General features: G+C 47.2%; 8 protein-coding genes across 8 annotated transcripts; 4 read left to right on the forward strand and 4 right to left on the reverse strand.

Moving 5' to 3' along the window:
- Positions 1–1,537: 1,537 nt before the first annotated feature.
- On the forward strand, positions 1,538–1,866 carry N7496_006069 (uncharacterized protein; the record flags this gene model as incomplete). The annotated part of the gene is made up of 2 exons (XM_056698998.1): positions 1,538–1,742; positions 1,823–1,866. 2 exons carry the CDS (start codon positions 1,538–1,540, stop codon positions 1,864–1,866), a joined length of 249 nt encoding a protein of 82 aa, XP_056554411.1.
- A 1,199-nt stretch (positions 1,867–3,065) lies between these two features.
- Positions 3,066–3,701, reverse strand: N7496_006070 (uncharacterized protein; the record flags this gene model as incomplete). The annotated part of the gene is made up of 1 exon (XM_056698999.1): positions 3,066–3,701. The coding sequence occupies one exon, from the start codon at positions 3,699–3,701 to the stop codon at positions 3,066–3,068; it is 636 nt and encodes a 211-aa protein (XP_056554412.1).
- A 395-nt stretch (positions 3,702–4,096) lies between these two features.
- On the reverse strand, positions 4,097–5,716 carry N7496_006071 (uncharacterized protein; the record flags this gene model as incomplete). Its single annotated transcript, XM_056699000.1, has 1 exon — positions 4,097–5,716. One exon carries the CDS (start codon positions 5,714–5,716, stop codon positions 4,097–4,099), a length of 1,620 nt encoding a protein of 539 aa, XP_056554413.1.
- Positions 5,717–5,836: 120 nt separating this feature from the next.
- Positions 5,837–6,751, reverse strand: N7496_006072 (uncharacterized protein; the record flags this gene model as incomplete). Its single annotated transcript, XM_056699001.1, has 2 exons — positions 5,837–6,597; positions 6,658–6,751. The coding sequence occupies 2 exons, from the start codon at positions 6,749–6,751 to the stop codon at positions 5,837–5,839; spliced, it is 855 nt and encodes a 284-aa protein (XP_056554414.1).
- A 4,386-nt stretch (positions 6,752–11,137) lies between these two features.
- N7496_006073 (uncharacterized protein) lies at positions 11,138–11,590 on the reverse strand (the record flags this gene model as incomplete). The annotated part of the gene is made up of 2 exons (XM_056699002.1): positions 11,138–11,488; positions 11,555–11,590. The coding sequence occupies 2 exons, from the start codon at positions 11,588–11,590 to the stop codon at positions 11,138–11,140; spliced, it is 387 nt and encodes a 128-aa protein (XP_056554415.1).
- A 787-nt stretch (positions 11,591–12,377) lies between these two features.
- On the forward strand, positions 12,378–12,917 carry N7496_006074 (uncharacterized protein; the record flags this gene model as incomplete). Its single annotated transcript, XM_056699003.1, has 1 exon — positions 12,378–12,917. The coding sequence occupies one exon, from the start codon at positions 12,378–12,380 to the stop codon at positions 12,915–12,917; it is 540 nt and encodes a 179-aa protein (XP_056554416.1).
- Positions 12,918–13,623: 706 nt separating this feature from the next.
- Positions 13,624–14,385, forward strand: N7496_006075 (uncharacterized protein; the record flags this gene model as incomplete). Its single annotated transcript, XM_056699004.1, has 1 exon — positions 13,624–14,385. The coding sequence occupies one exon, from the start codon at positions 13,624–13,626 to the stop codon at positions 14,383–14,385; it is 762 nt and encodes a 253-aa protein (XP_056554417.1).
- Positions 14,386–15,534: 1,149 nt separating this feature from the next.
- N7496_006076 (uncharacterized protein) lies at positions 15,535–16,053 on the forward strand (the record flags this gene model as incomplete). Its single annotated transcript, XM_056699005.1, has 1 exon — positions 15,535–16,053. The coding sequence occupies one exon, from the start codon at positions 15,535–15,537 to the stop codon at positions 16,051–16,053; it is 519 nt and encodes a 172-aa protein (XP_056554418.1).
- Between the last annotated feature and the right edge of the window lie 3 nt (positions 16,054–16,056).

Here is a 16,056-nt window from a genome sequence, read left to right on the forward strand (position 1 = left end):
AACCATCCAAAAGCTCTGTTAGCTAATTCAATTGGGGATCCCGTGTTTTTCAGGTTAGTTTTGGTGGATTATAGCGGAAATTTCATCCGTTAGATTCGGGAGGTACTGTAATATATATGCAACACGCACGAAAGGAGCGACGTGGTCAATCTGCCAGCCTTTGTTATAGGGATCTACCTGATCCAGAGATAGAACCCTCGCGATTATCGTAGCAGCCCTTTCAACTTCAAAATCATGTTTTCTAATCATGTCGCGCCTTTTCAAAAATTCTCAGTTCATTTGAGGCCCTCTTACAGTAATTTTAGAAATCAGATAGACCTCCGCACTCTTGCTACTTTACTCTGGGAAAATAAATCCGAAATACGCTAACCTATTTTAGTTTATCGCTTCATAATTTGGCAAAACAGCGGGAGTAATAGCCTTACATATCAAATGAGTCATCGTAATAATACCGTTATGTTTCGTGGAACCATGTAGAATATCGAGGGAATTCTCTTCAACGTTTCGGATCTCAATGGCTATTACCCCTGCAGATTAATCGTGGGAGGCCAGAGAAGCCATAAAATTTGGTCACGCAGACTGAAGCCATTAAGGGAGACTGCGAGATGGCGGGGCCATCATCTTGTCTTCAAGCGATTCTCTTTATTGTCTGCTGGGGGCTACTCCATGCCTCGAACAACAACACATCGCCATGTAGCGATACAACAGACCCGCAGCCAATCGCGATAAACCTATCTCTTGATACAGTGTGAGAGGTCTTCCAGTCGCATTATCTTTCTAGTGATTGATCCACTAATCCAATAAGAATCCAGGACCGCTGCCTGTGTCCCTACCATTGATCAGCGGATTCCCTTAGCTGGTGTTTATTCCCGTGGTTCTATCGCAAATCTTCCAAATTATTCCCAGGTCACGGGTCTGCTGCGCCGGAACTATTATCAAGAACGCCATGCCAAACCTCAACGTCACTTTAGCCTCTTGAGCAATGTGTATAGTCTACGAGATGCTTTCTTTGGTTCAAAATGCCCTAATGCGGATGAGGAACTCTCTTCAGATCAGATAAAGTTCGGATTTCTGGAAGCTGTTGAACGAGTAAAACATCTCTCATCGACGAATAAGCGCACTAACATTACGTCCGCGCTCATCTTGTTCCCCCAATTTTTCAGCCCTGAGGTCCGAGAGCTTGTCATTGAAGCGTCTCAGGAAGCTGGGATTATGCCCACTTTCCCACCAATAAGTCCTCACACACTATTGGCGATGCTTGAATCAAATATATTGGACGATGAAATCACAGCTGTCAACTTGGCTGCTAAATTTCACAAGCTTCTGATCATCGATTATGGCGTATGGCATTTTCGATGTTCAAACACGTCACACGCGGTGTACACTGAGGTTTCCACTCGAATCAATGGGCTGTATGAACCTCAACCACAGACTTACGAAAAGGGTTATTTCGACCAACGTGGACATCCAACAACAGTTGGATCAGGGCGCTTCATACAGTACTCTGATTTCCGCGATCTGGTAATCACGGTTCTTGATGAAGGCGGAAAGCGATATTGAGTCGTGGGACAAAGAAGCATCTGAAGGGAAATTGCCCGTTAAATGGCCTCTTAAACTGGATGATTGGTGGATTGGTCAGAAGAAGGAGGCATTTCTCTACTGGGAAGACATTGAGACTACTGAAGCTGAATATATCAGCGAGCTAGCGGAGGGATTGGATAACCTTCTAACCTGCATACAAGGTGAGATGAACCCCGAATCTGTTTTTTGACTCTTTTGTCTTCCGCGACTTAAGTCAACTAATCTAGTCTTTCAATCACAGATGAAGCAGCTGAGACCGAACAGGTATCTATAGATTTCGATTAAATCATTATTCTGGGTAATGCTTGTGATCGATCAAGCAAAAAATTACAAAATAAAAATTGTTTTAAAATAGGGAGCAAAAGTTTGTCATCACAAAGGGGGCCCACCAATTTTAAACAAAGTCGTACTCAAAAGGTACTTAATCCAGCAAACTCAAAGCTAAGATTGTGAGTAGAAAGTCGAGATGGTTAATTTAACATAATTTACTGCCAACGATCAACCTGAAGATCTATTTCTTCGGCTTTTATCGGTTTGACCGTTAGGGGTATGCAAAAGTGTGTGCAATTTGGAGTGAATTGACTCTGAACGATTCCAATATTCTAGGTCCTCATTTAGGATAGGTCCATTTATTATAGGTCTGGTGTGAAATATGAAATGAGCAAACAGGTAAACAGGTAAACAATTAGAAGCATTAATTTGCAGTATTTGGGTTATTCACCCTAGGCCTTGCAGCATTTGGAAACAATTCATTGACAGGCCACTTCGACCAACAATAGCATCCCCTGTTTCTCAATGGCCACCTTGCGGTCAAAAGTTCACACGGTCTACGCGTCACGTATATTCAACATTAACTATCCATTTTTCTCAGTTATAACCAGACCTCAATAAATCTCCAACCTCACCAGATATCACGATGAGATTTCATTGTGCACAATTTTGGTTCCCTTTGCTCCTCGCCTCCGACGTATCCGCCGGTCCTGCCGCTTATGGAGCATGTCAGGCTGGTTGTGCAGGCCTAGTAATGGCCTGTTATTCTGCTGCAGGCTTCACATGGGGTGCTACGATGGGAGCATCCGCACCTGCTTCTATAATTGCGTGCAACTCGGCGTTCGGAACATGCCAACATGCATGTGCTTCTGTGTTGCTGGCACCGACATTGTGAGAATTGCGAAATTGCGAAACCCTTCGACGGATCGCTACAAGACAAAGTAGCTCTTTTTGAAAAATTTGATGGATGATCAAGCATTTGATGTTCAGTTTCACGCGAAAACGCTATGGTGATGCTAAATTGAAAAGTAATGGCAAATTATCTTCATTATTTACGTGCGGGGACTAGCATTGTTTTTGATTAAATATATTTTTTATTGGTGACCTCACGCAGTCAAGAGGAGCAAGAAAAGTGTAGTTTGGCCATAACGGGTCACCTGTCGCTGCGGTCGTAGACCGTAGCGTCAGATAGGGCCCAAATGACCCGGGCCAAACTAGGATGGTGGAGGGGACGGTGGTGGAATCAGCAGAGACAGCGGGGCCGGCGAGCCTATCTGGAACTGGTGATTAAGCTTGTACAGGACTGACGCGTTCGTCGTGAAATACACCCTGAACCCCTCCGAGGTCCATCTCCCTAGCATCTGGATCTGGTCGTCGAGTATCCCACTATCATGCGCATGCTGAGCCGCGCCCTTCCGAAAGCTGTGACCCGAGTAGCCGTCTGTCCGTATCCCGAGCGCTCTTAGCTTAGTGGACAAGGTTGAGAGGAAGTTGTTGCGACTGAATGGTCTTCTGTGGAAGGAAAACAATGGAGCGTCGGGCCCTCTGGGGTCGAGAAGTAGCAGCTTCTGAAGCGCATCAACAGGGCATGCACCGTCTCCCGTTCTTGCAAGAATAATTTGTACTCCTTCGTGGCGGCGGTCCGTCTTACTTCGCTTGAGTGTGAGTTGTGCGTGGTCTAACGAGGACGAGAATCTGACGTCGGAGCGCGTTAACTTTGTGGCTGAGAAGATAGAACGTGTGCTGAGGTCTTCAGTCTTGTAGGTGAATTCTCCGAGGCGGAGGAACCCCGCAAATGCTACGCGGCACGCGGTTGCGAAGTTCAAGTCGTCTAGAAGGTTTGCAGACATCTCCAAGGGCCGTAACGGGAGTGTGGCGAGGCCCGCGGATAGTTTCGTAATAGTGTCACGCGAAATCGGTTTTCTGACCCGTACTTTTGTAGTATGGTTGAGTCTTCTCGCGCCGTCTATGAGACGTCGAAAATGCTTGTTGTCGAAGAGTTTATCGTCAAGAAAGTTATCGATATGATAGGCTCGGAGAGCGGCTAGGTCGGCGAGTGCGGTGTCAGGCTTGACGGCCTTTTGGCTGGCGTTACCAAGGAGTCGTGCGCTTAACCATGAAGTCAAAGAATGTCTTGAAACTGGCCATGCGGGTATATTTTGTAGCGCGCAGTGCTTTTCGTAATTGCGCTGAACGGAGAGGTAAACAGATCGTGTGTTGGCGCTGAGTCCGTTCCAGAGCAGTTTTAGGTGGCCTGTATTGAGCTGAGGAGCTCGTGAAGAGAACCACGCGGGCGGTTCAATACCGAGAGGTCCTGCCAATGGGGACAAATGTTAGCAATGTCTTCAAGATTGTTACGTGAGAGCGCATCTGCTAGTTTATTTTCCCCGGAAGGGAGCCAGTGTGGCACGATGTGGATGTCTCTCGCCGCCGCTAGGATAAGTAGGCTCTTTAGAGGTGCATTAGGCGGACCATGAAGGAAGCCTTTCTTTAGTCCCGTGTGGGCTGTAGAGCTATCCGTGTGGATAACGAGAGTGTGATGGAGCCAATGGTGGCTGAAGAGTAGGAAGCCCTGTAGAATAGCGTCTACTTCGTTGGTATTGATGTGCGCATGTGCGTCTTGAGCAAGGGCCAATGTGGCAGCATTGCTTGGATGAAGCTGGTGACAATGGGCCAGCCAGCAGTCTAATGTAGACTTCGATGAAAAGAAGAAGAGCCCCTGGCCTGTATTTGAGGCATCTGTGTAAAGGTGCGTGATGGAGCGGCGGCAGGGGTCTATTAGGAGTACGCCGTTGAAGAGAGACAAGGAGTTCCTCCACCATTCCAAATCGTCACGTACCTCGTAAGGGATACGGCGGCGCGCGCTAATCCTATGTGGGAAGGTGGCTTGAAAGGTGTATAAGGACTGTAGCCTTGTTCTTCCTAGCCGAACAACTCGTGAACAAAAGGCTAATAAGCCTGTGAGGCGCTCTGTTTGCTTAAGGGAGAGACTCGCTACGTTCAGGGCGGCTGCGGCGTCCAATGTGGCGCGGCACAACTTTTCTGGTGGCAGACGAGCTTCCATCGCAATAGAGTCTATCTGGATACCAAGGACTGTGACGCAGGTCCCTTGCTGGTCCTTTTTTGTATTGCGCGGGATACAGAGGTAGTCGGTGACCCTATTGTAAACCTTATCGAAGGGACCCGTAGGGTCGGACGCCGAAGGAGACCGAGCAATAGCGATGAAGTCGTCTAGGTAATGATTGATATAGAATGCAGGGAGGAGGCATTGAAGTATCCAATGGAGTGCCTCGGCAAAGAGGTTAAAGAGAAATGGGGCCGTTGCGAGGCCAAAGGGGAGACAGCATTCGACGTAAATGGAATCGTTCCACTGGAAGGCAAGGAGATGCTGGTTGTCCTCGGCAACAGGGACTATTCGGAAGGCGTCCTTGATATCCCTCTTGATGATTACGCAGCCTGGGCCAGCTTGTATGACTTGCTCGTAGATATTATCGATTGTCGTGTATTCAATGGCAGACCAGGAGTCCGGTATGCCCTGGTTAAGGCCTTGTCCAGGGGGCCAAGAGAGATCATGAATGCGGCGCCATCCCCCATCGTGCTTAGGGACTAACCCAAGCGGTGAAACGAAGGAGGGCCTAGAGGCTAGTCTAACACGACCGAGGTAGAGGTCCTCTGCTAGCTTGGCCGTGATTATGCCAGGTTCGTTAGAGGAATAGCGAGACTGTTTCTTGCCCCTATAGCCGACCTGGATACCGTAGGTCAGAATGCCAGCAATGGTAGACCCGAGGTCGCCTGGATAGAAGCGTAGAAGATTGGTCCAGCCTTCCGCATACAGTGGTGACGGAGAGGACTGTAATCTTAGCATCTCTGGGTTGAAAACGGGGTATTGAACAGCGGTGTTTGGTCTAGCTGGTTGCCCCTGCGGTATGAGGCTTAAAGATAAGGGATTGAGAACGACACTATGGTTCTCAAGGGCTGCCACTTGCTACTTCTTCTTGCGGCAGGAGGAGGCGCCATGCTCGCTTAGGCCACATGCCGTGCATTCATGACGTCTCTTGCAGCCTTCCCAGGAGCACCCTGTCGTATTGAACTTATCGCAGACCTCAGTCTCATTGTTCGAAGATCTGGTATTCCTGGCTTGACGAGGCCGTGTTGGAGGGTTTTTTGGTGACTTCGCAGGTAGAGTGAGATTGTGGCGGAGGTATTTCTCGCGGAATGGGCCTGTGACTAGGTAGTTGTCCGTCGATAGCTCTCCTTTATCCAGTATGTATTGGTGGAAATTAAGGGCAAGTGGGAGCACTGCTTCCGACCACTGATAAGTCTGAGCAAAGTCCAGGATCTGCCTCATAAACATGAGTAGGTTAGGAACTGCCTTAGGATGTTTCTCGCCGAAGAGATATCCCACAACGGCCAGATAGGCAAGAAAGCAGGTCGTCCATATTTGAGGGTTAGGGCCCCAATCCTTAAGCGATGCTGCTGCCTTTCTGAAGCCCACTGTGCCTCCCGACTCAGTCATCTTGAAGACTCTGTCCTCCTGATCTAGCTCGGTGACTGACTTCTCTTTGAAGCGTATAAGTTCAGTCGCCTTCAACTTCCTCTCGAAGACGCGAGTAAGAAGGGCGGCGGAGACACCCGGAAATATGTCGATGAGTGGTTTGACCTCAGGGGGTGGCTCACGATTTTCTTCGAGATTATCGTCATCTTGCAGGTCCACTCGAGGCCTTCTGCGGCGGAGATCGGTCTCCGCTACATCCAATTCAAGGCGTCTAGCCCTGTCTCTCTATATTTGCCCTAACCAACTCGCACGGTCTGCCGCACCCATGGTTTCCCAAATGTGGGCCGGCGGCCAAGCGGAGTCTAGCGGGGCAGGAGTGACACTGCTGGACTGGCTGAAGGTCATGGTGGAGAGCGATATAGTCAAGGCTTATCGGTGCTATTGCTGTAGGGAAGGACGTGAAACAAAATCAAGACTTGACTGTGTGAGAGATGACGAGCTACCTGCAGAGGCAAGCAACTGACTCTCGTGAGGCAGTTGTAGGAGGAAGAGGCCCTCCGTAATGTCGGTGTAGATATCACGTGAGGCTACATTGTGAGGCAACCCCAATAAAACCATTCCCTAGATGCTGCGTTCCAATTCTTCTCAAAAATCTTTGTTGATATAACTTAAATTCCAATTGTAGGGGACCATGGTGTCTTGAATGCGCGTCCAATAAAGCTGTTGACGAATTTGTGGCACCCGAGAACGCTACTGTATCTAACTGATTATCAATTACTTATACATACTAAAAGCTCCTGGAGGACTTTTGTTGCGAAGGCTGTCATAGAAATGCCAAAAGCGTATACATAGCGGTTTTTACCTCGATTAATTTACTCTCAATTAATCAGCCGGTTGATTGTGATCAAATGGCACCCCGCCCGGTTCATCAAAATTAGTGTTCAAACTTCGGTTTGTCCTCCCGAATTGGTTTAATCTAATCTGAATTCAGCTAATCCATCAAAATAGAACCCTCAAATATGAGATATTTACCTGCATAAGATATCAACCTTTCGGTCGTATCATCTGTGATCTGGTCATTAATTTAGATATGACAAGATTTTCAGATGAGGAAATATGCGGACTAGCCTCCCACAGTGGTTCAGAAGTTGCTTTCTCCATTCTCCTCACTCCAACGCCCGTTTGTGGAGATTAAACCCACCCCTTTTTTCTAGAGTATCTTTTTACATACTTCTCAATCCCTTTTTTTGAGTGTTCAGAAGGATATATTGAAACTGATATCGAGCGGCCCCGTATTACAAATACCCAGCTCCTTCCATATTTGCCGATACTGAACACAATTTCCATCATGGCCGAGTGGAACAACTCTGGTAATTTTACTGATCTACTTGAGAGTAATAAGAAGTATCTACGAGGTGAAATCAGGTCGTCTCCTTATCATTTCGGTCCCATAGAGGCGGAGACGCATAGCCTAGTCCCTTCTTTGTTAAAGCTACATGAACAACAAATCTTTACATATGACAGCCAACCCTACTTACGCGAACGCACGAGAAGAGAAGGAGGTAGCTTTTACGACGTATGGCAACGACCTTATCTGTTCTTTGTTGTAGCAGAGAAAAACAATCCACAGAGACTCTTCCAAGAACTAAAAAGAAACAAAGATATTAAAGTGCACGTGCGGAGAGCTTCCTCACCTGAAGTTGCTTTAGAAGGATCGTTCACCAAGAACAAGATTGTTAGTAAGGGCAGGACTGTGACTAAATTTCGACGTTTCTTGTTTCTGCGGCGATGGAAAGTCTTTACTTCCTTTGACCCTACGTCAGATATATCGGAGGAGGACATGTTTTGTCTAGAAGCTATGAAGCAAGCAAAACCATGGTTATTTGATGTTGTTGCGGCGTCGTGGAAGGATGTTGATATTGCAAGGATCCTTATAGATGCAGCTGATGCAGTATATGCATGAGTAACCAGCTAAAATCCTGAAACGTCCTCTGGTCCCAAGAAAGGTGGATCGAATTTTTACAAGTCACATCATCTATCTTTGAATACCGGAATTTGTATGTAACCTTGCTGTATCTATCGATGCAATGTATTTCTATCACTGCTTTCCCAAACTTATACAGCCGTAAGCTGAAGTTTGTTGGTGTATTTCGGATTCATTCCAGTTGCTGTTTAGTTTTCATGCCATCCGCTACAGATTTAGGGTTAGTATCGGCGGTGGAGTACCAAGCAGCCGTGCAAATATTCGACTCGGGGACATTGTAGTGAGCCAGCCGACAAAAACGTCTGGAGGCGTGATCCATTACGATTTGGGTAAAGCGCTAAGCGGCGGTCAATTCAAGCGAACCGGAATGCTTAATCTACCGCCGACGGATTTGTATATTAGTCTAGCTGGGTAAACCAGCTACAGTATTTTTCGAAATCAGTTAAACCTCCATACTCTTGCGACTTCACTCCCGGATAATAAACTCTACTATCCTCTGGCCAAAACATGGGGGGCCGGAAAATATGCTCCAGTTTTCTTTTCAGCAAAGAAGATGGTTGTTAGACATAGGTATTTTTTTGAACCGTGGTTTGGGCTTGTAACATGAGCAACAATTAGACTGGATGATTTTGCTCTAATCTAGGACTAGTCGAATTCATACTGCGGAAATAATATACGTAAATGACACTGGTGAATGAAGTGGGCATAAATTCACGGCACAAAAAGCATCTTCCTTTGTTGCTCAAAACGTGGCTCAAAACGTTGCTCAAAATGTGCTCACCCTACTTTTGAAACCCCGTTGGTGAGTTGAAGTCATGGGTTAGCATAATTAATGACTGGCAATTCACCGGCTGATTTCTTGGGTCCCTAGGCCATGCAATCTAGTTTCAGCGTCACATCACCTTGATTTAGGCGAGGCAAAAATCTTCCGATCTTAGGGGGAAGATTTCCTCTCTAAGGACGCAGAATTAGAAATTTGCAAGCCTAAAATACGAACAAGTCCAATTAATTTTCAGCAGAAATCAAAAGTTGGATTTTTCTTTACGCTCCGTCTAAATCTGCAATTGGAGCCCGACCAGACAGCTTTTCTCGGAACGATCTGAACCAAAACCTCGAATCCCATTCCATTGTGACCAATGCGGATAACAAAATGCCGGTTCCGCTATTAAACGGAGTTAATAGTTTTAAACAACACCTTTAAACCAACACAATTAAAATCCCCAGTTTGCCCTCTCAATCTTTGCCTCTAACTCTAGCTTCTACTACCCTTAGACCTTAAAAAAAGGGAACTCGTTTTTCTTGCCTAATTAGAACGATATCAGATTACATGGCAATTGGTGTAATTAGATTGCAGATGTGCTTTCCACCCAGCGATGGTGCTTATTTGAAGCAGTCACCCAGGCTGAGGCTACAACTGTGCTGGGGAATGTCTTTTTTTCTCGCGTGCAAAGAAGGTGTCTGGGACATCGCCCAGTGTATTCTACAGAAGATAGCTCCTGAACATCTTCTGGACCCTGTTTGGTTCACTGGGGACGAAAGAGGACCATCTTATGTCCGGTTTGTGACCGCCTTTCCTGATTATTTCCAGTTAGTCTGGGAAAAACTTCGCTCAGTGCGACCTGCATCAGTAGCAGCCGAACTGAAGGCAGCAGAGCGTTACACAATATCGCGGTGGATAACACCCCACCTCGCCCATGATCTTCTAAAAAAAGGAATCAATATCGATGAAGCATCTGGCCCTGGTGGCCACTCAGTCTGGCATGCCGCAGTCGACCAGAAGGATTCACTGGGTCTGTTTCAGTGGCTTTTCGACAACGCAAGAGTATCTCCTGACATCCAACCAGCGACTGGAAAACCAGCTCTGGTACATGCAATTGAGACAGGCCAAGCGGTTTCTGCGGACTGGCTGAGTCGACATAGCAGCGTGGAGACTCAACTTATTGCCCTCGAAGTTACTGCAAAACGTCAGGCAGCTGACAGTGTTGGCCTATTTCATTTACTTGTGGATCATTTGTATCTACAAGATAAACACGACCTCTGGCCCGCCATTGAAACAGTTCATGCAATCGGGAAGGGATTTCTTGAAAGGCAACGTCATCTCAAGATGAGAAAACGGCGAGAACAAAGCCACCAATGTGGTGTCCTAGGGAAGACTAGTTACAATTATGACGAAGGTCTACGAATCGCAAAGGCGATTGGTTTGAGGAAGATAGAAATCGTGCGTTCCTATATCGGGCTGTCGATTGCAGACAACACAGATTGCCAATGGCTTGCAGGGCAAAGGAAAAACATAGTCGACTCCCAATCCACCAACTCACAGCTTCATGATTCGATCAGGAGCACTTTGTCGCGGATCGCACTTGCATAGGTGGTCTCTGCTAGGAATGGAGCGTCTTGTTATTAAAATTGAGTTTGGGCATCATTGTTGATTTGTGTAGCAAAAGCTGATTAGGGGGAAAAGTCACCCCCAGGGTCGCCTGCAATTCAGCTTGCATGAAATCTCATGCCTAGTGTAATAGCAATGGCTCTTTCGCCAGCAGCGAGAGCATTAGTATCATGTATTGAATGGAACCTGCCATGTCTTGGGCCTGATGTACTCACGACATCTGGCCATGGATCAAGCTCAGATAAACTACCATCTTTCGACTACAAAGTTGAGATGAAAGCTAGATATGTGGTGAAATGTTGCACTTGACAGTCTGGAATGACAAGGAGTATGCATTGGCTGAAGGTATACTCTATTGACCGTGGTTAAATAACGTCGGTATGTACGAGTCCCTAATAGTCAATCCGACTAGACTTCAGATTCATTGGAAAGCAGGAGCTTGTTCATATGGGTTTCCAACCATAACCAGGTCAGTGGAGTATCCTGAGTGACTATTGGGTAACGATGACAGTGAGGAGCATTGGGTAGCTCCTGCTGTGCCGTATCCGGTTGAGATTTGAGTATTATGGGCCAAAGTCGGCACTTCCTTCGCATTGTATTCAGCAAGGGTGGTATGAACTTCTTCGAGTGCAGACGGGAAAGAAGTTGAGTCCTGGGCTTCGTGTGTAATGTATTCAGGCTGTACTGGTACGTTCTTGTTGATCTTCTCGCCCGCGGATAAGTCTGCTGTCAACGATTCCGTTTGATGAGGTGCGCCGCATTGACTGGAATCCTGGTATAAGAGATAAGAAGTTAATTTTCTGTTCCAATCGCAGAATGAAAACGAGATGAAGCTCACTTGAAGATGTTTTGCTTTGGGCAAAGTAATGATCATCTTGAGTATCCATTTCGTTGATGGGCTGACAGAAGTCTTCTGCAAAGAGGTATTCAATTTCCCGAAAGTCGATTCCCTGCTGTGGTTTCCGCAAAGAATGGACAATAAGGGTATCAATTCAAGAGAGATAGATCGTCCATGCCACTTCCTCCTACACACTGACCCATATGATTCTCATGTCGACTGTAATTGCTCGACCAAATGTCGTAAAAATCACCTTTGGGGTAATCGACCTGGATCTGACCGAATGTTCGTAATTTCGGCTTAGGAAGACATTGTTCAGAGTACAGAGAGTCCCAATGCCCGAGGACAACTTTAAAGCACATCGACAGGTCTGTACCTTAAGGTCCTATTCTTTCCCGCGAACACCATACCTTTCGAGGGTATCCTGGGCTGCCGTACTTCTGGCAGACTGATACAATATGGCACTATATGCAAGAATGGGGCCAATAAACCTAGGCGAACGAATCCAAAAAGACAAGGCGGATAGAATTGGCTGGAAATATGAACAAGAGCGAACTGCGCCGGGACCTGTTGAAGTGCCCTTGCTTATCATATGTCTGTAAGACGGAAAGGAAAGGCAGAAAACCTAAATTTATCCGTGATCCAGGCGAAAGGGTTCTTCGATTGGTTTGCAGCAAACATGGCTCCAACAATAGTCCCAGCGTGCCACAGATGATTTGTTCACGTTGCTCCACAATCATCGAGCAAGCGCCTCGGCCTGGAAGAGACCTTCCGCGTGCACCAAATCCATCGCCACGATATCATTCCGGAGGGGACTGTTAAAATGGAGCAAAGTCTCGGTATAATGGACGGCAAGTGGAACCGAGCCATCAGGGTCCAGGATCTTGATTTCGGTAACCTGCATGCTACGGTCTTCAAGTTTGTTGAAGGTCAGGCTGTTGCTCATGAGTTTGCCGAAGGGGCGTCGCCTTTGCCCTCAAATGTCAAGGCCTTGGTTGACGATCTCACCAAGGAATTCTCCCTCTACCTTGGGATCCATGGGTTGAGCGACCATATTGCTCTAGAGCATGGGGACTTCAGTGATAATGACCTAGAACCCCTGACGGAGGTCGATTTCGACGGCGTTGGCACAATTGTGTTACCGCAGTCTCAAGTGAGCAGTGGAGCCAAGATTGTCACTTCATGGATCGTCCCTCCAGTCAATCATTTCCCCGACAACCCTCCTCCAGGACAAACATGGGCCCCGATGGTTAATGAGTCCCACAAGGTGTTCCAGAACAACATGGGGAACCGGCCTAAGGTCACCACTCCGGAGCAGGTAATGGAAGAGCATTTTTGTCAGGGTATTGTCAACAAGACTTGATATTAATCTTGAGAGGCTGGAGCGGATAGTGCCCTGGTCATGGCCTCAAAATTCATCTCTATTTTTCCTATATGCTCTCTTTCGCTTCCTCTGGACACTGCAATGGAATTATACGCACGTTCGCTTCGTCCTTGGTCGTATTATCAACGATCAATAAAATTTTAATGCTGTTTGAGTAAAATGACACATTATAGGCTATAAATCATCTAGGACAGATAGGCAATAATGCAAGGTCGAGCGCAGCCGATCTGAAATGAGAAGGTTGGTTGATAGAAGAAAAGATCATATATCATGGGGCTGGTTGAAAAGCCTCCTCAACGGTGGCTAAGATACCCTGTGTTACGACCCATCTCGACAGATTGGCGGTATGTGTTGGCTTTACGGCTCCCATAACAGAGAAAAGAACCTGAAGCGGACACCATTCTATCTATGGTACGCCATTTCTGACACTACTCATACATCATTCATTCCTGCGAGTCCTGTGAGTTTACCTGTGCCAACTGAGTCCTGAAAATCGCAAGTTCTGCGAGCTAAACCCCTTTCAGATAGTGGTGTTCTCCTGGATCACTCTATTGGACCATATTCCTTTAGCTGCAAGGGGGGCCCAAGGGGGTCTGTGCATGTCCTTCACATAAGTACCCGAAGAAAACCAGTCTGAAGACGCCGTTCTCCATACATTATGACCCAACAGCCTGAAAATTCAACCATGAAGCTTCATTCCATGCAACCGCGGTTTGACCTCGAGGGCGAACCGAAGTTTCTCTTCACCCATGTTATCCTCCACGATGGCAACGACTATTACTCAGCCCAGGTGCCTAAGCGTCCCATACGGGATGAGGATATTTCCAAAATATGCAGCCACCCCAGCCTCAGAAAAATCCCACTTGAGCACATTTGGCCGAAGATGGAATACGACCTGACCATATGTGCGGATCCCGAGAGACCGGGTGTCTACATCAAGCGTCCTCGACTCACCGGCTACAAGGGTTCGGCATGTCTCAGCCTGTGGCTACTCCAAGAAGCGCGAATCTGCGAGTTGGTCGTCAAGCGTCCTCACAAAAATGTTGCTCAATACCTCGGCTGTGTTGTGGAAAATGATCGCATTACCGGGCTCTGTTTCGAAAAATACGAGGAGACCCTAGAGGATCGTCTTCTAGACGGTCGTTCCGTCAACAACGAAGATTGCCTTCTACAAATTTCGGCAGGTCTGGACCACCTCCACAGTCTCGATATCGTCCACAATGATATGCGCCTCGACAACGTCATGTTTAAAACTAGAGACGATGATGTACCAGTTATCATCGACTTCGATTCTTGTGCTATCAGGGGCTGCCCTCTCCCGGACAAGCGGCGTCTATTGCCTGACGGTGTTTGCACCGCGGAATTTAAAAATGACGACTACGGACTTGATATGCTCCACAAAGAACTTGGAACTTGTGTCCGAGGGAACGCATCAGAGTTTTCTTGATGAATGACTGACGTTCTCCGGAGGGTCTTGAGGTTCATCATTTGCTTTGTTAGTGAGGGTGCATTGCGTTCAACGCGAATTTAGTGCTGGAGCCCCTACATTTGCCTACAGAGATTTCCTTAGATTACTTCCTTCAGATACTTATCCCCAGCAAGGGAAGTCTTTCAAATTTCGGACCACATTTCGTTCAAATAACAAGAGATTTTAAGCATGCCAGACAAAGGACGTCATTTGAGGCTACGATTTTGTCATAACGAAGTACTTGTGAAGCAATGAAGTACTGTAAGGTATTGTTGTTGAATGCTTAAGTATTGCCCATTTAAAATCCGTGAGGCAGCCATAGGTACTCTGGCCAGTAACGATATCCCAGTGCTCTTATTCAGACATGTGTTGAACATGCTAAACCTTAACCATCATCATCTCAAATCCGTCACGACTCACCCCAGCGTGGCAGTGGCATCTAGCGACGGTACTTAGTGCACAGTGATAAAATTCACGTGGTGATTACCTACCACTTTTTGTAGAAATCAGACGTTGGGCAGTTTGATTTTTTACAATCAACTTTTCTTTCACCTTGCTTGGTAGTGTACCGTGTCTTTCCGGTCTCAGGATCAGTCTCTGTGACTTGCAGTGAATTGAAGGTGCACATCCTGAATGATTGTTATTACTGGTCTGGAGGACGTTTTCATTTGAGTGGCTTACTTGAGGGGTAAGGCGACGAGCTATTCATGTTTGCTCTTAGCTATCGAATATTTGCGTAACAAAATGGACCGAAGACTTACGTGTTCTGAAAGGTAAATTCCTGTATGCTGTCGGTGAAATGTCTTTGGCGCTGTTATCGACGATCTTCTGAGGAAGTACACTGGTTTAAATATCTTCCAAATGGGCACGGTTCTCCTCATGAAAGACTACATTCTTCGCTCTGGGGCTCTAATTATACTAACACCTATCAGGCAATGCCAATATGCTGTATCAGAAAGTGACCTGAATGCAAGAAGTGAAAGACGTGTTGATCTGGCCTCTTAGCGCGGTCTTAGGAAATTGTTGTTCGTGCAGCTAATACAGGGGCTTACGGAAATCTGGTTTGTTTAATTACGGATTGATGGAGTGCAATTCGCCCGGAAGGATGCAGGTGGTTGGACCGTAATTATGCACTGGCACGTATTCTGTAGCTGTCTGACGAATTATCCGAGCGCCCAACTCTCTGCTATCTCTCTGCCACCGTTCTGCCATCACTCTGTCACCGCTCTGACAACCGCTCTGCCACCGCTCTGCCACCGCTCTGCCACCGCTCTGCCACCGCTCTGCCACTTCACGCGACCTTGGCACTTCCCTGGCACTTTCCTGGCACTCTCCTGGCACTCTCCTGGCACTCTCCTGGCACTCTCCTGGCACTCTCCTGGCACTTTCCTGGCACTCTCCTGGCACTTTCCTGGCACTTTCCTGGCACTCCCCTGGCACTCTCCTGGCACTCCCCTGGCACTCCCCTGGCACTCCCCTGGCACTCCCCTGGCACTCTCCTGGCACTCTCCTGGCACTCTCCTGGCACTCTCCTGGCACTCTCCTGGCACTCTCCTGGCACTCTCCTGGCACTCTCCTGGTTGGCACTTTCACCCTCCTACACTTTCACTCTTCCTACTCACTCACTCATCTATTGCCCTCGCCTGACTT

The sequence above is a fragment of the Penicillium cataractarum genome (genome assembly GCF_028827025.1).
Source record: "Penicillium cataractarum strain IBT 29864 chromosome Unknown utg000005l, whole genome shotgun sequence".
Classification (NCBI taxonomy): domain Eukaryota; kingdom Fungi; phylum Ascomycota; class Eurotiomycetes; order Eurotiales; family Aspergillaceae; genus Penicillium; species Penicillium cataractarum.